The sequence below is a fragment of the Triticum aestivum genome, chromosome 1B (genome assembly GCF_018294505.1).
Source record: "Triticum aestivum cultivar Chinese Spring chromosome 1B, IWGSC CS RefSeq v2.1, whole genome shotgun sequence".
NCBI lineage: Eukaryota > Viridiplantae > Streptophyta > Magnoliopsida > Poales > Poaceae > Triticum > Triticum aestivum.
Genome location: NC_057795.1, coordinates 690,536,725 through 690,560,699, shown reverse-complemented (window position 1 = coordinate 690,560,699; position 23,975 = coordinate 690,536,725). Strand labels below are relative to the sequence as shown.

The 23,975-nt window shown below is 46.4% G+C and overlaps 1 protein-coding gene and 1 long non-coding RNA gene across 2 annotated transcripts; both read right to left on the bottom strand.

Annotated features, from left to right (window-relative positions):
• Positions 1-10,458: 10,458 nt before the first annotated feature.
• Positions 10,459-13,428, bottom strand: LOC123101541 (uncharacterized). The gene is made up of 3 exons (XM_044522944.1): positions 13,326-13,428; positions 10,816-11,682; positions 10,459-10,708 (listed from the first exon to the last, which is right to left on the bottom strand). The coding sequence occupies exons 1-3, from the start codon at positions 13,342-13,344 to the stop codon at positions 10,662-10,664; spliced, it is 933 nt and encodes a 310-aa protein (XP_044378879.1). The 5' UTR covers positions 13,345-13,428; the 3' UTR covers positions 10,459-10,661.
• Positions 13,429-17,529: 4,101 nt separating this feature from the next.
• On the bottom strand, positions 17,530-21,154 carry LOC123101534 (uncharacterized). The gene is made up of 3 exons (XR_006448596.1): positions 21,051-21,154; positions 20,766-20,915; positions 17,530-18,481 (listed from the first exon to the last, which is right to left on the bottom strand). It is a non-coding gene; the product is annotated as an uncharacterized lncRNA (long non-coding RNA).
• Between the last annotated feature and the right edge of the window lie 2,821 nt (positions 21,155-23,975).

The following is a 23,975-nucleotide window of genomic DNA, read 5'->3' as shown; positions in this document are numbered from 1 at the left end:
TAGACTGACTCCTGCCTGCATCTACTACTATTACCCCACACATCGACCGCTATCTAGCATGCATCTAAAGTATTAAGTTCATAAAGAAGGGAGTGACGCCTTAAGTAAGATGACATGATGTAGAGGAATAAACTCATGCAATATGATGTAAACCTCATCTTTTTATCCTCGATGACAAAAATTCAATACGTGTCTCGCTACTCCTACTTTGTCACTGGGTGAAATCACGCAAGATTGAACCCAAAGCTAAGCATCTCTCCCATTGCAAGAAAAACCAATCTAGTTGGCCAAACCACACCGATAGTTTGAAGAAAAATACAAAGATATCAATCATGCATATAAGAATTTAAAGAAGATTCAAATAATATTCATAAATAAGTTGATCATAAATCCACTATTCATCGGATCTTGATAAACACACCGCAAAGGAAGATTACATCGAATAGATCTCCAAAACATCGAGGAGAACATGATATTGAGAATGAAAGATAGAGAAGAAGCCATCTAGCTACTATCTATGGACCCGTAGGTCTGAGGTAAACTACTCACGCTTCATCGAAAGGGCAATAGGGTTGATGTAGATGCCCTCCGTGATCGAATCTCCCTCCAGCAGAATGCCGGAAAATGCCCCAAGATGAGATCTCACGGGAACAGAAGGTTACAGGGGCGGAAAATTGTTTTAGTGGATGCTTCTGGTGGTTTGAGAATATATGTGAATATATAGGAGGACGATCTAGGTCAGGGGGTCACCCAGGGGCCCACAAGGTAGGGGGCATGCCCTCCACCCTTGTCGCCGCCTCGTGGCTCTTCTGACTTGAACTCCATGTCTCCTAGGTGTCTTCTGGTTCAAAAAAATCATCGTGAAGTTTTATTCCGTTTGGACTTCGTTTATTCCTTTTCTGCGAAGCTCAAAAACAAGGAAACAACAGAAATTGGCGCTGGGCTCTAGGTTAATAGGTTAGTCCCAAAAATAATATAAAATAGCATATTAATGCATATAAAACATACAAAACAGATAATATAATAGCATGAAACAATCAAAAATTATAGATACATTGAAGACGTATCAGCCACCTCTGTCATGCACTGAGGTTGGCACACTGACAAGGCGTCGATGGAGAGCAAGTGACCTATATGAGATCAAGCGTGTGCGGCGTTGTTTTCCGAGCCTTGCATGTACTTGAAGGAAAATTGGAGTCCCATCATCTTCGACATGCCCTTTTGTTAAAGCTCCGTTTGGAGTTGTTGATTACTGAGAGAAGACAAACTCTAGTGGTCGATGAAGATGATGAAGGTTCCCCTTTGGAGATAGGAGCCTCATTTGTCCATGGCAATCATCATGGCCAGGAATTCCTTCTCGTGGTCATGCACGCCAAGCACCATGTTGTGACAAACGATCAGGTGGCCTTCTTGCACAAAAGCCACTGCCACGCTGGTGTCACTGGCCTCCATTTTGATGCAAAACGGCGCGAGAAGTCCAGCAAGGCCATAACCGGGGTGTTGACCATGGAGCTCTTGAGAAGCTAAAACGCCGCATGCACATGAGGCGACCACTCGAACCCCTTCTTGGCGAGGAGCTTAGTGAGGGGTTTGGTGATGATCCCTTACCGTGGAACGAACTTGGGGTAGTAGTCGGCGAGGCCGAGGAAGCCACGAAGCTCGGTGGCATTTGTTGGAGTAGGTCATGCGTGCATCACGTTAGTATTACTCGTGTCAATGGCCACTCCGTCCCGGGAGATAACGTGTCCAAGGTACTCAATGCACGGCTAGGCAAATGAGCACTTTGACTCCTTGGCATAGAGTTGGTGTTGCTATGGGAGGGGCAACAATGTGTACAAGTGCTCCTCATGTTCCTGGGAGGTGGGCCTGTAGACCAAAATGTCATCCAAGAATATGATCACGAACTTATGAATGTGTTTGGCAAAGATGTTGTTCATCAAGCACTGGAACATGACCGGTGCATTGGTCAGTCCGAACAGCATGACACGGAAATGGAAATGCCAATGGTGTGTCTTGAACGCCGTCTTCTGCACAAGTCAAGCTTCGAGAGGAAAGCCGCACCAGCTAGCTCATTGAGAAGCTCACCAATTATGTTTAAGGGAAACTTATTTTTGACGGTCACGGTGTTTACCAGCTTTTTTGTTGCAACCCTAATTGTTTTTTGCTACTATAGGTGATGTTTTTTGCTACATCCATCACGACGGAGCTACAACCTCCGCAATGGTCGCGACTATTTTTGCTGCAACAATCGTCGGACTTTGCTACCTCCGACGGAGGATTTTGCTACATCCATCATGGCAGAGCAGCGATCCCGCAATGGCGGCGACTTTTTTGTTGCAACCGTTGTTGTTTTTGCTACCACCGGAGATGAATTTTGCTTCATCCATTCAATGTCATTTAGAGGTGGTCGTCGTTCACGCAATCCTATGCAGCGAGTATCGACGACGAGCGGCGGCGGCGGTGCATCATGGTGTTGCATCAGTGTAGCATCAATGATGGGAGTTGCAACCGGTCGAGGCGGAGCTGGAACCGAAATTGATGAGCGGGGAAGGTTCTTCGACGAGCAGTGGAGGGCTGTGAGGCGTCAGAGTGCGAGCGGCCAGCGGCTGTTTGCCCTAGCGGAGATGCAGACGGAGGCGGAGGCGCGTGGGCCAGCGGGCGTTTGCCCTAGCGGAGCTGCACACAGAGGAAGATATAAGACGGTTCAAGGAGGAGGAAGAGGCCAGAACAGACAAGTTATCGAGGCTAGATCGAACGGCTGGGCCCGACAGGCCGAGAATTGGGCCAGCCGACCTGTGCCTAGCACTGCCCAAAAGAGCATCTAAGGTGATTGTAAACGAAATCATTAATTGAGCAGTACTCCTTCCAAAGTCACTTCAACCTCCCCAGGTTGCAACAAGTGGCGCGCTGCATGTGCGTCACTTGTCGCAACCGGGTGTTTTCCCTTTTTTTCATAGATCCATTTATTCAAAATGATTTATCTCTTAAATTATGCGTCCAAATATCGAACCGTTTTCACCGTTGGATTCCTCGCGTTGAGATTTTTTAAAGTAGATCAAATGTTGATAGGTTTCAATGAACCTTTTTTTTCCAAAAAAAGAACAAAAGACCGGACAAGGAGCATGCTTTTTTCCTTTCCGAAATACGTTTCTGAGAGGCACGTCCGACGCCTCTCGCGGAAGCAAAATCGTGTCTCTCACGGAAAAAAAGAAAACACATTTTTCTCCGTTTCTGAGAGGCACGGCCGTGCCTCTCGCGGAAGCAAAACCATGCCTCTGAGGGATGAAAAAAAAAGAGAAAACTTATTTTCTTTTCGTTTTCGAGAGGCACGACCGTGCCTCTCGTGGAAGGAAAGCCGTGCCTCTCGCGAAAAAAGAAGAGAAAATGCGTTTTTTCCCGTTTCCGAGAGATACGGCCGTGCCTCTCGCGGAATCAAAACCGTGCTTCCCGCGGACAAAAAAAGAAGAGAAAACGTGTTTTTTCGTTTCTGAGAGGCACGGCCGTGCCTCTCACGAAAGCAAAACCATGTCTTGAGAAAGGAAAAAAATGAAAACGTGTTTTTCATGTAAATGTTTTTTTTTGATATTTTCTATCCAAAATCTAAGGAAACCTGTGAAAAACCAAAAACCAAAAAAACCAGGGAAAAAGCATCTAAAAAGATGAAAATGCTTGCGGAAAAAAAATCAGATGAATTGCCCAGAGCATGACACATGGCGACGGCTAAGAGCGCGCCGTGCCAAGTGGCTTACTCTCAGCCAATCCCCAAGTGACCCTTCGGGGGCTGGGAATGAGCGCTCCTCAGTTAGTTGCTCCCATTGTAAAGGAATTAATGTGACAGATACGAGCTCACTTGAATTTGTTGTTTTGGGGGCGTTCCCTTGAATTAGTGCTGGTTCCCGGCAAAAAAAAAAGAAAGAAGAAATAGTTTTTTAGGGGTAGAAGAAGAAGAATTAATGCTGAGTAATTCATAGTTGGCTAGCCCATATTCTATTCGCGAAAAAAAAGTTAGCCCATCTTCTAGCCTTTTAACTTCCTTATTTGAAAAAAAACTTCCTTATTAATCTGCCAGCAGATAGCGTAGCACAAGTAACGCGATGGATAGAAACACGGTTGCAGCGCATTGTACCGTGCATGTACTCCTATATGTTATTTATTTATTTTTGACTGAGAATCGGATACGTTTTTTTTAGGGTGGTCGGATACGTTGTTAATTTGATTAATTGATTGAGACTGAGCGTGGTACGAACGGTGGCGGGGATTTGGAGTGTCAGCAACGAAACACTATGTATTTGCACGCCGTGGAGTCCGGCTTGGAATACATGTTTTGTCCGTGTAGTTTTAGGAGAGGCCCAAGGCCCATGGGGTTCCTTGCACACATGGAAGCGGTCCATGCAGCAAGCGAAGCAAGCAAGGCTGGGGCCAGGTGCGACGAGAGGCTCGTCATTCATCGTGTGACCAACGGCGGGTGCTTTGACGACTTCAACAAGGCCATGGACGAGTGCCGCGGCCACTACAGTCCCGAAACATCCAAACGTGATATTGAGCGAGGCACCGGCGAGCTCGTGGTGGACGTGGAGGCGTGCGTCAAGGCCACGGCGGCCCTGCGCGAGTGCTTTGCTGGCAACCCCGCAAAGTTCAAGCACCAGTACCTTCGCCGCATGGACGAGGGCCTCGACCAAGACACGAAGCCGTCGTGGGAGCAGATTCGGGAAGATAAAAATGTCATGTTCAGGTGGTGGACTGACATGAGGAGAAGCTAAGCTATGCTTGCATCTGCATCGAGCATATATGTACTCGTATTGATAAATGGGTTAGATCGATTATATTAGCATACTGGTGGTGGATATAATAGGATCAAGCTATTTCGGTGTTAAATTATCTTTTCCTTTTGTTAGTTGTGGAGCTTTTCGGTATAAGATGGATTAGATCGCGATGAGGTTAGTGTTCCGGATGTAAACCTTGTTTAGATCTATTGATGAATTACGCAGCTTCTTCTCCTGCAAAAAATATGCATGTCTCGTCTTGTAAAAGATGCAACTTTTAGTGCGAATTTATTCCTAATTTGACTCCAAACGATCTTTAGCATTGATTCCTCGATTGATCTACAGTAGCAGCAGCAGTACGTCAGCTTTGCGTGGACTAGGTTAATTTAATTACTACTCCTAGTTACTACTCATGTGTGGTAGTATGATTGATAATCCATCCGTCCTACCCTGCACAGCAAAGGCAGGACCAAATTCAACCAAAATCACTACGTAGTAAAGTCTAGTAAGTACATCACAAATTTATATATTGCTTCTTTTGCTTTTTTAACACAACCAGGAACGACTCAAGCCTGGGAAAGTGAAAACACACAAGCCAAGAATCATTGCTCCATTTGCTGGCTCGCTCCGAATCAAGCCTGGGCGAGCTTCTTATCGACGGCGTTCACCGAGTGCAAGCTTCACTTCGCTGGGCTGCCCACTACCGTGCATCCCCGGCAAAACAGCAGCATCACCATCAGCCGTATCTCTCAAGAATGAACAAACATGGTCAGCTATTTATTCAGAGTTGAGAAATTTATATTCTCTACTAGCAGACATGGCACAAGCAGCTAACAAGAAACTGAATAGGAAGCTCCTTGCAGTGGTTTACCAGAAGAGAATACCATAGCATTACAAATTAGCAAGCTGGCCATGGAGAAACATCGGTTTCATTTGATGATTTGACACTGATTTACACTACATGATAAATTGGGATTTGCAACGCCAACTGCAAGTAAACAACAAGCAGAATCAGGTCATAGAAACACTTCTTTCTGTTCTGGAAAATCTATGCATTACTTCGATGTCTATCGTCTATGTACGCGTGTAGCTGTGGCCAGAAGTACCAGCTAGTAATCTCATCGAGGACTCGACTTCGACGTCAGTGATGGAGCATGACCAGACACAAGAGGGGGCCAACTCTGTATGTTCCTATCAAGCTATAGTTTTGGTGGATGCATGAACGCAATCCACTCGAATAGTGAATAGATAGAACAACATGATACCATGTCACACAACATCACAAGGTACGATAGCATAGTGCTAGCTAGCCACACTGTAGAGGTCATAACTGAACTGAAAACTAGATTGGGCCATCTTTGGTTCTCATTTTTCGATCTTGTCTTCACTGCTTTCCTTGCTAATAGCCTGGCCTTCTACCCCCTTGTCTAAATCAAGACCGTAAACAGCAGCAGAAATCATACACAAAAATATCAACTTGTTAGCTGCATCGATCACACCCTGAACCGCACGTCCGTTGGACATCAAGCGCCTGCAGGTAAAGAGTGGTAGGTGAAATGAGATTATATTTATGAACTCATGTCAAGCAAACAAATAAACAGGAAATTAAGGGAGAAAATGATCAAGTTGCATGCTCTGATATTGCACGTACAACTTAGAGGCATCTGGTGCTGGAGTGTTCTTTAACCGAGCTATCGAGGCTTCCAGCTTCTTCATCTTCATGTCCAGCTCAGATTCCAAGGCAGGGGACTTGCCAGCATGCTGGATTGACACACATATATAAATAATGGTACATCATCAATCACTAAGTAAGCGCCCATTGCGATTGGTAAACAATTAAGAAAGATATTGTCTTGTCTCTCAATTAAGTGAGGCTCCATATGTACAGAATGCATCGTGCATGTGTAGCATCTAGTCACATAATCATACTTAATATACATGGATAAATAAAGTCACAGAATCATACTAGGAAGTACATCAAGTAGAAGATGAGATGGTTCAAGATATCAGAACCCCAACAACATCCATATTATTGGTTGCCACTGTTGGAATAATTATGCATCTCTGGGATGCCATTAGCAGAAACAGATTGCATCTAGATCACCTAAAACATGAACAGAGAAGGGTTTAGGGTTTCTTTACATGTCACGGGAGTGGACATGATCGCCTGCTCGGTGCAGGCGTGATGCAGGGGTGATGTAGTCGAAGTAGATGTTCTCCTCGACGTCCTGATTCCTTCAGGACGCCACCTGCACTGCCCAGGGACAGCGGTGGCGGCTGGCTTAGGTCTTCCCGTCGCTGCAGCACTCCCCCTGATCGGATGGGGTGAGAGAATATCGGGAGGAGAGTAAACCTTACGTGAATTGTAATCTCGCAGGTGCCCAGCTCTCTCCCGTATCCCTTTTAATATGGCGCTGGCGACAGGGGACCCAAAACCTGAGTTGGTTTTTGGGCGCCCCCGATCAGGGCGCGTTAGTTCTGATCGAGGCTCACGTACGTTGGTACGTGGACCCCTTCACTTATCGTTATCCCTTTATCCTTTTTTTGTTAGACTAATAGATCTAACTGGCCTGTTTAAGCCGTCAGATCAAAACCAACATTCTCCCCCTTGATCGTTAGGCTTAACTTCATTCGCCCATTCTACATAGGAATGATGTACCAAAGTGAGGTGTTACAACAGCTCAAAACGCCATAGAACCTCAACACTTATAGTACACCCGCCTATTTCGAAATGGAAAACATTTTACTAATTGGGGAGTGGTTTATTTTAATGGTCCTCTTATTCCAGAATCATCAGGCCTCCAGTAGTCCCATGCCGGCAACATGCTCACGAAAGATACTGGGTGGTAAGCCTTTTGTTAGCGGATCCGCAAGCATATGCTTCGTTCTTATATGTTTAACATCAACTGTTTGATCCTGGATTCTATCTTTCACAACACGATACTTTATGTCAATGTGTCTGGCAGCATTACTTGACCTGTTGTTACTCGTATAGAAAACTGCTGGTTCATTATCGCAGTACAATAAAATTGGTTTAGATATGCTGTCAACCACTTTAAGTCCGGGTATAAAATTCTTTAGCCATACAGCCTGCCCGGTGGCCTCATAACATGCTACAAATTCTGCTTGCATCGTAGATCCAGCAGTTAACGTTTGTTTGGAGCTTTTCCACGATATAGCTCCTCCCGCGAGTGTGAATATATAACCTGACGTGGATCTCATACTATCCACACACCCGGCAAAATCAGAGTCTGAATAACCAACAATTTCTAGGTTATCAGTTCTTTTATATGTAAGCATGAAGTCCTTAGTTCCTTGCATATAACGCAAGACTTTCTTTGCGGCCTTCCAGTGGTCCGGTCCTGGATTTGATTGGTATCTGCCAAGCACCCCGGTTACAAAACATAAGTCTGGGCGTGTACACACTTGAGCATACATGATGCTTCCAACAGCTGAAGCATAAGGAACCGACTTCATCTGATCAGTTTCACATTGGTTCCTCGGACATTGAAATGTCCCAAACTTATCGCCCTTAACTATAGGAGCAGGTGAGGGTGAGCACTTATGCATATTGAATTTTTTCAGTACTCTCTCAAAGTATGCCTTTTGAGATAGTCCTAACGTTCCTCTGGACCTATCTCGATGAATCTCGATGCCGAGGACATACGAGGCTTCACCAAGATCTTTCATATCAAAACTGGATGACAGAAAATTCTTGGTCTCATGCAGCATATCCTTATCGCTACATGCCAACAATATGTCATCAACGTATAGGACTAAAAATGTGAACCTACTGCCTTTAAACTTAACGTATATGCAGTTGTCCACAACATTTTCGGTGAAACCAAAAGTTTTGATAATTTTATCAAACTTGAGGTACCACTCTCTTGAAGCTTGCTTCAAGCCATAAATTGATTTCTTTAGACGACATGCTAAATGTTCCTTTCCTTCCACAACAAAGCCTTCTGGCTGAGCCATGTAAACATCTTCTTTTAAGTCACCATTTAGAAATGCCGTTTTAACATCCATTTGGTGTAGTTCTAGGTCGTAATGAGCTACTAATGCCATTATGATTCTGAAAGAATCCTTGGTTGACACAGGGGAGAAGGTTTGCTTATAATCAATGCCTTCTCTCTGTGTATACCCTTTTGCCACTAGCCTTGCCTTGAACCGTTCGACATTCCCTTTGGAATCATACTTGGTTTTGTAGACCCACTTGCAGCCTACTTTCTTAGCTCCATCGGGAACTTCTACTAAGTCCCATACATCGTTTGAGCCCATAGATTTCAACTCGTCTTCCATGGCAACCAACCATTTGGACGAATTTTCGCTTTTAATGGCTTCCTTATATGAGGTTGGATCCTCCACCTTTCCCATATCATTCATGTCCTCCATCAAAAAAGTGATATAATCATCTGATATGGCTTTCTTCCTCTCACGCCGTGGTCTACCCATGGGCGGAGGTGGTGGTGGAACATCATCATTTTCATTATTTTCTCGAGATCCTCATTTGTGTTTGGATTCTCATTATTAGTTTCTGGATCACCATTCGACTGAGAGACTGAACCGTGAGATTCAGGATCATCAGATGTCACATTTCTTCGTATTGGAAAAACAATCTCTTGGATAGTCGGGGATGGTACACAAACCCGCTTCTCCTCAAGATTGATCTCCCTTAAATTTGTGACCTCATTATCCTCAAAAAATACCGCTTGTCTAGTCTCCACAAACTTGGTGGTGTGTCTTGGACAATAAAAACGATATCCCTTTCCCCTATGAGGGTATCCAACGAAGAAACAGCTAACTGTTTTTGGATCCAGTTTCTTAAGTTGTGGATTGAAAACTTTAGCTTCAGCAGGACAACCCCACACCCGTAAGTAATTCAAGCTCGGTTTCTTTCCCGCCCACATCTCGTAAGGTGTGTTCGGTGCTGACTTAGTTGGAGCAAGATTTAGTATGTGTGCAGCTGTCTTTAATGCCTCTATCCAAAGGCTTACTGGTAAACTAGAGTGACTAAGCATGCTTCGCACCATATCCATAAGGGTGCGGTTGCGGCGCTCGGCCACACCATTTTGTTGTGGTTCACCAGGCATTGAGTACTGAGCAATGATTCCATTTTCAGATAAGAACTTGGCAAAAGGTCCAGGAATCTGCCCATAAGGAGCATGCCTACCATAATACTCTCCCCCGCGATCAGACCGTACAACTTTTATTTTTGCGTTCAGTTGATTTTCAACCTCCGCTTTATAGACTTTGAATTTCTCCAAAGCTTCCGATCGGTCACGTATGGGATAAATATACCCATAGCGGGAAAAGTCATCTGTGAATGTAATGAACGAATCAAAACCATCTACAGACTTAACATTAAGGGGTCCACATATGTCGGTGTGAATTAATTCTAAAACCCTTGTGGCTCTAACTGCTCCTTTCTTAATTGTTTTTGCAAATTTTCCTTTAATGCAGTCGACACATTTGTCTGCATCTGAGAAGTCTAATGGGAGGAGTATTTCATTTTTAACTAAGCGTTCCATTCTCCCCCTCGAAATGTGGCCCAAACGACAATGCCACAATTTCGAAGAATTACTTACTCCTTTCCATTTCTTCTCAACATTAATTGCATCACTCACATGCATAACTGAATCATTATTAAGAGATAACATGTATAGTTGGCCTCGTCTAACACCGATGCCTACATTCTTATTACATTTGATCAAAGCAAATTGTTTCTTGCCAAAATGGCACTCATACATATCATCATCTAAACGAGAAACTGAAATCAAATTCCTACTTAAGGTAGGCACATAAATAACATTATTCAATCTAAGAGTGTGGCCAGTGTGTAGCTCCAACGTGAGAGATCCCACAGCTTCAACATCGGCCTCAACTCCGTTCGCAACCTTAAGCTTTCTTGTTCCTCCTCTTATGGTTTGGATCGTATCGAATCCCTGCATAGAGTTAGCAACGTGAGTGGTTGCCCCTGAATCAATCCACCATGACTTTATTGAAAAATCAACATAAAGTGATTCATCTACAAAAGTAATTTCATCAATACCTCTTTTGTTCATCCATTTTAGAAAGCCTGGGCAGTCCCTTTGATAGTGTCCCTCTTCTTTGCAGAAGTTACAAGCATTTTCTCCAGCAGTGGAGCTGCTAGGAGCAGAAGAAGAACCACCGGCTTCTTTACCCTTGAATGCCTTAGGGTTGAATGGCTTAGTGCCTTCTTTCTTGACTTGCCTTTTCTGAGGCTTAGGGAAACCTTGTCCGTCATGCTTTCTCTTGTTAGAGCCAACATGAAAGACATGGTCTTTCTTCTGCCTCATGATCCTTTCTTCCTCCTGGACGATCCTTGCGGTCATCTCAGAGAGTGGCCATTTTTCCTTTAGAGAGTTATAGTTGACCTTAAATTGTTCAAACTCTTCAGGAAGAGACTCAAGAATAATTATGACAAGAAGGGCTTCACTTAAAGAACACTCCAAAGCCTTAAGCTTGGTGAAAGCATTTACCACCCTCAATATGTGCTGCCTAACATTTCCGTCAATAGTGTATTTCTGAAGAAGTTTAGCAAAAAGCTCATGAGCATACACTTTGTCGGAGCCTTTAAATTGCTCCTCCATTTCAGTGAGGAAATCTTTAGCAGTATCTTTCTTAGGGAGTGCTTCAGAAATGTCCGGCGATATTGTCGCTTTCATGATGAGAAGCGCAATATGGTTGGACTTATTCCACTTTTCCATCTTAACATCATACTCCTTCTTGAGTTCTGCATACCCTGTGACACCTGCCACAGGTGCCACAGGTTTTTCTTCCCTCAAGGCATAGTCAAATTCATTACAACCCAAACATAATTCGACTTGGGACTTCCAACGAGGGAAGTTACTCCCCGTAAGTGGTTCGATCGTGTCGGACCGGAATGGAGCGGAAGCTGAAATCATCATAAAAGTTCATAAGTAAACTTGCATGATTATAAATTTACGTTGGTAAATAAACAAACATGCCAAGTATTTAATTTCAACTCCATGTCAAAACACCGTTGGGCAGAAAAAACATGGAATGAAAATATCACAGGGGATGACTCGTAATAATAAAACAACGTTGGTCCGAATTAAAATTAGAGTCATTTCATTCTTAATTTAAACATCAACATAAAAGAAAATATCATTATTTTTGATGTCTAAAAATTCATCATGCAAAACACATAATAAATCCTGAATAAAAAATCTCGTTGGTTCAATTTTACCCAGAATAATAATGTGTTCATTTTATTTTTAGGCATTTTCTGGTTTAAACAGTGCAAATCATAATATTTATGAACTTAAACGCACTGGAAAAAACTGAAAATCGCGACAGTAATTTTGGCCCGAAATACCCCACAGCTACACGTAAATCGGTCCAGCCCAGCAGCAAATCGTAAAGAAAAAAAAACGCGCTGGGCTAAGGCAACCTGGGCCGAAGCCCGTGACCGAAAATGGCCCATTAATGCCCGAAGGCCCGAGCCGGTGCTCCGCGTCGCTGAGAGCCGCTCGATCGAATCGGACGGCCAGCGCGGCTTGGAGCCCGAACAAAAGTGCCGACCGGCCTAACCCTAGTCATTTTCTCCCCCTTCCCCCGCATTTCTCGCTCGCGAAGAGAGCTGCGGTACCACGGCCGCTCGAGGCGCGCCGGCCATGGCGGCGCGGCGGCTGCGCTCGCCGGAGGAGCGTGCAGCAGGATGAATCCCGCGCGCTCCCCCATCGAGCGTTGCCCCGGCGTCCGTGCACATGGCGCATCAAGGAGGGAGGAGGGACGCCGGCCACCGCGGCATGAGGAGCGACGGCGACTTGCTCGGCGTCGGCCAAGACAAGGGCGCGTCCATTCGAGCGGAAGCGGCGGCGGCTCAACTGCGTCCCACGCGTCGTCCCGAGGACGGCGGCGTCGCGGCGTCTTCGCCCTCGTGCAACGGTGGGCGTTGCGCGGGCCCCGAAGGGAAGAGGCGAGTACGCGGCGCGTTAGGTGAGGATTCTCCTCATTCTTTTCAAATTCGTGTACATCAGTGCTTGATTGGATTAAAACAGCCCTAATTAAAGAATTAGGGTTCTACCGAAATTGGGGATTTTTCTAGGGTTCTTCAACATGGGATTTTGCTACTGTATGTGTGCTATGTATCCCTCTGCCTTCTAATTTGATAATCCAAACGGAAACAGATACTTAAAAGAGGATCAAGTTAAATTAACAGAAACTTAATCATGAGCATTAATTCTTTAGAGGCTTAATTAAAAAAGATTAAGCATAATGGCAGTGGAGATCCGTGGCAAATTAGAATACAACATGAGGGCATTAAGACAGTAGCATGCATATTTGGGCTAACCAGGGGTAAAACTTTCAATCTTGATCATAAACCCTAAACATGTCATTGATCTAAACATGATAGTGATCTACTGATCAACAATAAAGGAATCTATTGCAATCAAGATTGGCGACTGATACCATTGTTGGAATAATTATGCATCTCTGGGATGCCATTAGCAGAAACAGATTGCATCTAGATCACCTAAAACATGAACAGAGAAGGGTTTAGGGTTTCTTTACATGTCACGGGAGTGGACATGATCGCCTGCTCGGTGCAGGCGTGATGCAGGGGTGATGTAGTCGAAGTAGATGTTCTCCTCGACGTCCTGATTCCTTCAGGACGCCACCGCACTGCCCAGGGACAGCGGCGGCGGCTGGCTTAGGTCTTCCCGTCGCTGCAGCACTCCCCCTGATCGGATGTGGTGAGAGAATATCGGGAGGAGAGTAAACCTTACGTGAATTGTAATCTCGCAGGTGCCCAGCTCTCTCCCGTATCCCTTTTAATATGGCGCTGGCGACAGGGGACCCAAAACCTGAGTTGGTTTTTGGGCGCCCCCGATCAGGGCGCGTTAGTTCTGATCGAGGCTCACGTACGTTGGTACGTGGACCCCTTCACTTATCGTTATCCCTTTATCCTTTTTTTTGTTAGACTAATAGATCTAACTGGCCTGTTTAAGCCGTCAGAAAAACCAACAGCCACTAATTATTTGCTATAAAGGGATAAGCAAAAAGCCATCATGCTTGGATTGACCAGGAAAAATATTGTTGCTTAGTGATATGATTTGCATGCTCTCCATCTGACAGGTTCATGTCAGGTTAAACAAGTTGACGATGATAAGTAATTGAGACACATGCATGCTGCTGTTTCGATTGCACAAATTATCCCTAGCTATATCGGCACTTGATGCCGTGAGACAAAAAAATCATGAGGAAAAAAGTCAATTTTGGTCAAGAGCTTAATTAACATACCTCGCTGGAGAGTTGGCGGGAGCGCATGAACCTGCTGGGCACGATCGCTGCCTGCGTCCGCACGGAGCCACCCAGCCTCCTCGCGGCGCACCGAACCAACGCCATAGTCCACGGGCTGCATGAAAGTTGGTCATTAATCAGTAATCACTAGTTCACCACGGCCGGCGAGCCGGGGCATCGATCAGATTGCAGTCTTTGGAGATTTTAGTGAGCGTACCTTGCGGATCGATCTGGGCGTTCCTTCCACAGGCGGCTAGGGTTTTTCTTTTTTTTTCTTTTTTTTTTGTTGAGGCACAGGCGGCTAGGATTCCTAGTTCGCCTTCTTTCCACCTCCGCCGACAACAAGAATGGGTAGGTACTTTTCCTCTTAATAATAACTCTTTCCTTCTTTGTTTTTTTTACTTCCTTCTTTGTTGTTTTTCTTCATAAATTTGTTTTTGTACCCCCTCTGGTCCTTTTTACTTCGTATATCAAAGTTTGACCAAATTTATATTTAAAAATATCAAGATCTACAATATCAAATATATATATATATATATATATATATATATATATATATATATATATATATATATATAATATGAAACTACATTTCGTAATGAATCTAACAATGTTGATTTAGCATTATGAATGTTGGTACCTTTTTCTACAAGTTTGGTCAAAGTAGGGATACTTTGACTTTGGACAAAACTTATATGCAGACTAAAAAATACCGGAAGGGGTATAAACAACCAAACGAATCTTATAACAGATTTTTTTGACAAAGAACATATTAATACCACTGAGATACCAATTACAACCTATCTCTACACCAACCAAAAACAATAAAGAAAAGGTCCTGCCATAGTGAATAATTCCTTGCAGTGCAGTGCAAACCACCACCAAACACAACACATAGAGTTTAGATTCTCCAAAAGCGACGCCTTTAACAATGCACCGGTGCCGATCTTAGATTTTTCACCCTCGAGAAAGTCCACGCTATCAAAACAATGCAACAAGGCCTTTCCTAGGTACAACTTATTAAGGTCAGATCTTAGGTTTTCACCTTGAAAGAGAAGACTCGGTACTCCTTCGTTGTTGCCGCCTCCATATGCTGAGGCCACTGCTGAGAGTCATGAAATACCAAGAAAAGTCTTCATCGCCTCGAAGCCTCGGTCCGCCATTACCAGCCCTCCAATTTCAACCGTCATAATATCGTTACCATTGTCAGCCCCATGGAAACTGAAACACAGACATGTCTCATGAGGTCAACAGACAGCGAATCTCGCCACCCCTCCTGGAGCAGCATAGACTCATAATAACAGCGCGCACGACCAGATCCCATCTGATTCAGCAATCTATGCTCGTCATGCACCCAAAGGATCTCTGGCAGAGCCTTCCAGAACCCGTCAATGGCAAGATCGAAGAGAACGGCAACAAGCAGATCACCGTCTGCAAAGAGAGCCTTAGCTCAGTGGTTGGGTATGCGGTTGTGCAGCCTAATGACCCGAGTTCAATTCCTAGAATTGACAGGTGATGCACGGGGGTTTTACCCCGTTTATTGAGGATCAATCTTGGTGTGGTGGAACCACGCATCTAGAAATATCTTGATACTCATTTAAAAAATTCTGAGGACCATGCTTATCTTAGTACTCATACTAAAATGGCCGTATGCGTTCCTAGTTGGTGCAGAGGCCGAGAAGTGAAAATCTCTCCCATTTTAAAGGTAGTCGTATGCATAGTTCTGATGCAGAGGCGGGGATATCCCCCTTTTTTTTAAAAAAAGCAGATCACCGTCTGTGCGCGAGAAGAATCGTAGGACCACCTCTTGATTCAACACCAGCAGACCCCATATCGGGCCCTGCGGCCCATACCGGACCCTCCGCCGCCATGCCTGCGTGATGGAGGATGTTGTCACTCGACCGCGCGGTGGAGGCATCCAGCAGCCGCCAGGCCCTCTGGCCGCCATAGCGTCGATGCCTCCATGGAGATACTCAGCGCCCATGCCTTCATCTCGCACCGCCGCAGCAACCTCCCGTCGAGCTCCGCCGTACCTCCCAGCCGTGAGTCGAGAGACTCCATCACTTCACCCTCTGTGATGTGAATCCCCCGCGCGAGGGACTCCCGTCGTGGCGCAAAGGCCATGCCCGCCGCCACCGTTGGCACCGGCAGCAACGGCGCCCAGGGGAGCACGGCGGCGGTGGTTGTTGGCTAGGGTTTGGGGGCACGGAGCCGTATACTTTGACATCTATCATCTACTCCCCCCGTTCCAAAATAGATGACTCAACTTTATACTAACTTTAGTACAAAGTTAATACAAATTTGGATCATCTATTTTGGAACGGAGGGAATAAGTACGTGTGCCACCATGGCCAGAAGTAACAGCTAGGAATCTTGTCGAGAAAGTGCTTCGACGGCAATCATGGAGCGTGGTCCACAAGCTACAGTTTGTTGGATGCATGCACGTAATCTACTCGAGTAGATAGAGCTTTTTTGAAAAAATAGCTCTATCTACACAGATAGATAGAGTCTTTTCAAAAAAATAGCTCCCTCCGTCCTAAAATAAGTGACTTAAGTTTTTACTAACTAAAGTTAGTACGAACTTGAGTCACTTATTTTGAGACGGAGGGAATACTAGATAAGAGTTATAATAACATGATACCGTATCACACAATATCACAAGGTACGATAGCATACTGCGAAAAAAAAATTCTATGAGACCAAGTCTCACAGGCCATCCCGTGAGACCCTTCCCGATGTATGACACGTGACGAGGTTCATCTCAAAGCACGTAATCCAACATTGCCCACTTACCCATTCCCGATTCCAATCACATATGTATCCTTTTTTAACACCAGTTACGTATGTATCCTTATTAATCTATTGTAGAGATACCTACGTAACTCATACCCCATGAGCTAGGGTTCGCATGCTGCTCTCATTCATGGGGGCGCCGGATGACCTCGTCGCCGGCAGCCACACAGTACCATGCGACCAAGACCAGTCGTCGATGGTCATGCCCCACAAACCGGCGACCGTGGGGCAAGATGCATCCAGCTGCTATGTGACGCCGCACATATATGTATTTTCTTAAACCATATGATTGTACTAAGAGCTTGTTGCAAACAGCGAACACTATGATATCATACACAAGAGAAACAGTAAATGAAAATATTCATACTAGTTCAGAATACGTGAATTCCACTTGCCTTACAATCCTGTTCAAGCCTAGGAATTCATATGCTGCACCACATGTCTTACATGCCTGTTCAAGTTAAGCAGTACACTGAGAAAATTTGACGCCAATACCTTGTTTTTTTCTTTCGAAAAGATGCATCAAAAAGATGCATACGGCTCATATTATTAAAAAAATATCCAGCAACAAGTCTCCAAGTCTCGAAGTAAGAAAAAAAAACAAAAGCTCATAAGAGCAAAAATAAAAAGCCAATACCCTGTGTACTGCTTAACTTGCAGACGACTATGTGTCAGCCAATTAAACATCTCTCTCTCCCCCTCTCGTCTGATTAAAGAGAAAAGTACACCAATCTTCTAGTTTGGTGAAGCCAGGGCAGTTTACACTCGAATTGTTTTGCCAATGAAGCAACTATATGTATGTCAGAAGGGTGAGTTCAGACATCGGCTCTCCGGCGCACTTGCAGCGCTGGAAAGGAACATGTGGATGACGAGCTAATGTGTGCATCTTGGTGCCCGGCTGGTGTCGAGGAGTTAGTCCGGTCCAGCGAGGACGTATTGACGCGTGACCACCGTCAACAAGGAGTCATCTTTCAGCATAGCCGCCGTCGACAAGGAGTATGCCCAGCAATCGGCATCGGCATCTTGGCGCGTGACCACCGTGAACGTAAAGTCCGCCCAGCCAGTAACGCTGGCGGCGAGGTCTTCCGTCGCGGCCACTGACAAGAAGTCGCCACAGGGTCATCACACGCAGATGTCGGTGCCGAGATCATTCGTGGCAGGCATGGACGAGATGTCATCAATCCGTCGTTCCGAGCGGCCGCCGGCGATAAGGTCCTTTGGCTCAGCTGTCACGAAGGAGAGCGAGACCAAGCAAACCCTAAATCGCTGTGTACTTTTGTACGGGCCAAAGTGGGAGTTGGTGCTTTGAGATTGTGAATGTCACGTGTCATCCATTGGGACGGGTCTCACATGATGGTCCGTGAGACAGAGACTTGGTCTCATAGAATTTTTTTTCCGCATACTGCTAGCTAGCCAAACTGTAGATGTCATAATTGAACTGAAAACAAGCTCGGGCCATCTTTGTTTCTCAATTTTCGATCTTGTCTTCACTGCTTTCGCTGGTACTAGCTGTGGCTTCTACCCCCTTGTCTGAACCGAGACCGAGGACAGCAGCAGAAATCATACACAAAAAGAATAACCCTTTAGCTGCATTGACCACACCCTGAACTGTACGCCCGTAGGACATCAAGCGCCTGCAAGTATTGAGTAGTATGTGAAATGAGATTATATGTATCAACTCCAGTCAAACAAACAAATAAACAGGAAATTAAGCAAGAAATTTATAAAGTTCCATGCATCTTCTTTGATCCTCTTTTATTGTACGTACAACGTAGAGGCATAGCGTCCCGGAGTGTTCTTCAACTTAGCTATTGTGGCTTCCAGCTCCTTCGTGTTCTTTTCCAGCTCAGAATCCAAGGCAGGGAACTTTCAAGCATGCTGGATTGATACCCATAGATAATGGTCACTCTACTTGCGTTGCATATCATCAATAACTAAGTAACCGCTGATTACCATTTGTAAATCCATACACGAACAGCCACACCACCCCAACACGCCAAACCAACGGCAAATGAGCAATGAGGGCCCTGCTTGAAGTAGTCGGAGTACTCCACTATGCTTGAAGTACTCCACTATGACAGAACTGTCACAAAGAGACAAAGCTAAGTTTGACGAATGTTGGCATCCAAGACTGTGCCTTCAAGAAGGGGACCGACACCGGAGTGCCGTCACCATCGGATCCAAAGGATCACGGTTCTCTACTGGACCATCCGAAGGGGTAAAGTAGCCACGATGTCGTCTTCAGGAAGGAGGCGATGCCCACGTGTGCCGCCGTCATCGGCCCGACCAAGCCGGACGGGGAATATCCCTTGGCACGCACACTCTACCTCCGAAGTACCACCACTCGCCGAAGAACCGTCGGCCACGCCGCCCGAACGGCCATAAAAACCAGCCCATACATGAGTCGTGCACCCCGCCCACGAGAAGCACGACACCCACCACCGAGGCTGCCGCCTAGGCAACCAAGACCTCCCCGCAACCAGGAAGATGGCAAATGGGCGTCACCGACCGGTGAGAGGTAGAAGGCACCTCCTTCCACCCCAAAATGGACCCTCTGGCAGGAAAGAAGCCCAACCAACCAGATCCAAGCAGAGGAAGGTCATCGGCAGCCATCGCACCACTCCACCAGTCACGAGGGCCATCGACACGGCCCGTTTGGTAACTGGCACCCTCGTCGAGCCGCTGTGTAGAACTGCACGCACCAGCCAGTTTAACAAAGAGCTCAAGTTATGGGAGAGGGCCGGACATTATACCCCAACACCCTCCCCCCCCCCACACACACACACACATCTATGCTCGTTTGGAGTTTATGACGTGGGAAGCGGAAGTCGGGGCAAACCGCAATTGTTTATTGCGTTTACTGGGTTTTGAACCCTAAACCTCTTGGTTGCATGTTTACAGACCTAACCAGTTCACCCATGAGCTCAAGCTGACAGGAAAAGATGGGCTCTGTATTTATAGTCAACACTCCCAATTTAATTACGTCAGCCGGGTCTTGAACTCAAGACCTCTTAGCTCCGATACCATGTAGAGTTGCACGCACCAGCCAGTTCACCCAAAAGCTCAAGCTATCGGAGAGGGCCTATACACCCACACACCGATCTCCCACAAGTAGAGCCGCCCTCATCCGCCACATCCACCATCCGAAGAGCAGAGGAGGAGGAGGTCAACCACCTTCGTCACACTGCCAACCCCACCAGCTGGACGCCACGACATGGGCAGCCGCCGGTGATCCACGCCGCCTGCGGCTCGCCCCACGAGATTAGATCTTGAAGGGTTGCAAGAGTCGAAGCCGCCAACACTGGCCCCGCGTGCACTTCCTCCATGGCGCTCACCGCACCGCCGACATCTTCCAGCCCTGCCGCACCGCTGTGCTGCCGCTCCCAGCGCTTAGGGCGGCACTAAGGTCCGGGTGAGCCACCCCGCGTCAAGCCACCCACGTGAGGGGAAGAAGAACTCCCTGCCGCCGCTGCCTGCGGTCAGGCTTCGCCCGGTCGTGGCCCCTGTCTGAGGCGAGGGAGGGGAGGAGAGGAGAAGGCGGGGAGCTCCGCCCGTGGCTAGGGCTAGCCTCCCGGACGCTAGCGATGGCGTCGCGGGCGAAACGGGAAAGGGTGCGCTGCCACTAATTATTTGCTAAAGGGATAAGCAAAAAGCCATCATGCTCGGATTAACCTGGAAAAAATAAGGTTTTCTTAATGATTTGATTTGCATGCTGTCTTGTTGCTAGTAAGTCAGGATGTGTTCAGGTCAGGTTAATCAAGTTGATTATGACAAGTAATTTTGCTCTTGTTTCTAGCTAATACAAGAGACACATAGATGCTGCTGTTTCCATTGCACAGGATTTCACTGGCTATATCGGCACTTGATGCCGCGAGATACAGAAATCATGAGAGAAAAAGTCAAATTTGGTTAAGATACCTCGATCGAGACATCGCCGGAGAGCTGGCGGGAGCGCATGAACCTGCTTGGCACGAGCCGGCGTCCCGCCTCCGCGGCCGCCGCCTGCGTTCGGTGGAGCACGGAGCCACCCAGCCTCCTCGCGGCGCATCGAACCAACGCCATCGTCGACTGCATGCGCACAATCGGTTAGGGTTTAGCATGACAAATTCGTCACGAGTCACTAGTTCACCACCGCCGGCGTGCCGCGGCTGCCCCGCCCCACCATCGATCAGTTGCAGTATGTAGAGATTTCGGTGAGCATACCTTGCGGATCGATCTGGGCCTTTCACAGCGGCTAGGGTTCGTCGTTCCACCTCCGCCGACAACAAGAATGGATAGGCACTTTTCCTATTATAATAACAACTCTTTCTTTCTTTTCTTTTTTCCTTGGCAGAAAATTGTTTTGTAAACACCCAAATGCACCTTATAATTGAATATATTAGAAATAATTGAGTTTTTTCTAAAACACATCTAGATGTGCTGTACGATGCCAACCTTCAAACCGTCTGCAATCGTTCGGTCCGCACGGTCTGGACATGTTGTGCCATCTACATTGGTTCGCAACGCAGTCCGGACACACTTTCTTCCGTAAACCGGAGACAAATGTGAACGCTTTGCTAGCGTCCAGACATCAGCCACGTCCGCTTCTGACCATCTTGGCCCACCCAAAACCTTCCTCTCTAGCCCGCGCGTGTTCCGCCGGCGCCAGCTGCCCCTTCAAGCAACTGTAGAGGGTCGCTCCCTATTGAAGCAAGCAACAGAGCGGATGCGGCCTCTCACTGACGGAGACACGTTGCTGGACGGGACGGGAGGGATATCTATCACGCCCGTTGGATGCCCGGTTCGTCCGTATGCCACCATTAAGCAGGCTCGCCGGCTGAGAAACCTACTCGGGGCCGTGCATTTGACGCATCCGGATGACTGGCCTAACCGGAATCCGCTATTTAAAGATGGCCACGCTCGGCTTACTCCACACCACAACAGAAGCCGCTCCACATCCTCCTCCCTTGCACCACATCCGCCATCACTGCAGGCAGCAACCCTCTATGGGAGAGCCTTTCGACGGAGATGAAGCACAAGGTGTTCGCCCCTTGCGGCCTCCTACCAGAGCTGCTGTGCCAGGGGCCGGCATGCTGGCTAGCTTGCCCAAGGTCTCCGATGACAACCCCACAATGGAGACAGGCTTTGACGACACTGCACCAAAGCTCGCACCTATGCATGCCGACTTCACCATGGACCAGGCACAGGCACACTACAATGCCGCCATGGTGGCGGAGCAGCCTGCACCGGCTCCTATGTCGGTGTTGCAAAAGGCACAGGAGGAACAACAGTACAACCTATTCCTCCAAGAGCAGCATCGGCTGGCGGAGAGCAAAATCGACGGCGAGCGCACGAACGAGGAGGCCATGGCCGCGGCGAACCCCAACTTTGTTCTGGAGCAGCATGCGATCTACGAGGCCATGCGTGCTAAAGCCGCCACTCACTAGGAAGCCACCGCTGCGGAGGCGCGGCTGCAGGCGATTGAGGAGGCGAACAACGCAAGCTGCGCCTCTTACGCGCCGCCGACGAACTATCGGGCGGCCCGGTTGGACGAGATAGTGCCAGCGCCACCATTTCGATCGTGAACCTCACGTCCACCCGTGACAGACAGGTGGCGGACTCCTTCGAGGATGTGTAGGGCATGGTATGTGATCCAATGTGGCCTGGTCCGTCTTCGATGTTCTACTCTTCTTCACCGTAGACTGCACCTTCACTTCACGAGTCTTACCGCCTTCGTTCATCGGGACGGGCAGATGGAGGAGGTGGTCGCCAATGCAGAATAGAAATGAAGTGGACGACGGCCAGCCGCCATCATATTGTAGGATAGGTTTGGGATCGGGTTTGTCTCTTTTTTCGAAATGTTCGAAATGTAATGAAAATCCGGCATGTTTGCATGAATGTCGTCTGGTTTATACGAAAATCTGACATGTTTGCATGAATTTTATGTGGTTAGTTAAAAATTTGTTTGAAATGTATGTACGCAGCGTTGGATGGCCAGCTCCCGCATTCATGTCCGCGGGACTGGCGGTTCGCTGTTGGAGATGCCCTAAGTATTGCACACCTAAATCCCCTATGTTATCGATCCTACACGGGATTCATGTTGGCATTCTTTTTACCTTTTTTCTTTATACTTGATTGAGTCACTTAGATGTGCAATAATTCGGGGCACATCTAGATGTGCCCTAAACATACCCCAATAATATTACCTACTAATAAAGGGACTATTGTCTCTACCGCGTTGGATTCCCTTTTAAAAATGAACCCTTGCATTTTATATAAATTGACCCGTAGTCTAACTTAAGTTATAGCCGGACCGTCTTTTAGTTTTTTAAGAAACCCCGTGACATTTGAGGTAATTAACAAGCCATCCATATTTAAATGAAACAAATCATTTTTTACCTTTTAACAGAAAACCCTAGATTTTTCCATAATCAGTCCACAATCCATCTAAAACGAATGCTTATCTCTATTATTCATATCTTTTAAGTTGTAAATTGATTTTAACATTGTTATACATGAAATTTGATTAGAAAAATGTTTAGCATCTGGATATGATATTAGTTTACCTGTTAAATATTTTATTTTGGATGCAAACTTAATCTATAGCACGCAGTTTGTTTCTCTTTTGTACCGGCGGCGACTCCGATTGCAAATGAATAACCACTAAAACTAGATTGAGATGAAATAAAATATCGGTAACCACAAATGCACACCTTTGAAAAACCTTGTAGCAAAAAACAACAGATTTCTCATCTCATTCCAAGCGAGCGCGTACGAGAGAGACCTTAGAATTGACCACATTCAAACGCATTATGGTTGTGTGAGAACTAAGGCCACCTTTGACGAGGGTGAGGAGGATAAGCGACAACACAATTGTGATGCCCTTAAAATAAAGAGCATGAACTTATTGGGCGGTTTCATCTAGCCCTTCCCAGTTCCCATGCACGGGTGCTGCTATAGAGTGCCTTCAGCGCCGGCTAGAAGGACGGGCACCCACACACGCGTGAACTGGGCCGACCCAGTTCGCCTCGTTCACTCGAACGCGGATGTTCCGTCAGCCATTGACATTTTGTAAAAAAATAAAAAAATAAAAATAAAAAATTTCGTGAATTAAAAAATGTTCACGAAAGTTAAAAAGAAAGTTAACAA

Coding starts and splice junctions, on each gene's coding strand:
- LOC123101541 (XM_044522944.1), bottom strand. Junction 10,709..10,815: donor AAAATGGATGAACAAAAGAG/GTATTGATGAAA, acceptor AACTCTATGCAG/GGATTCGATACGATCCAAAC.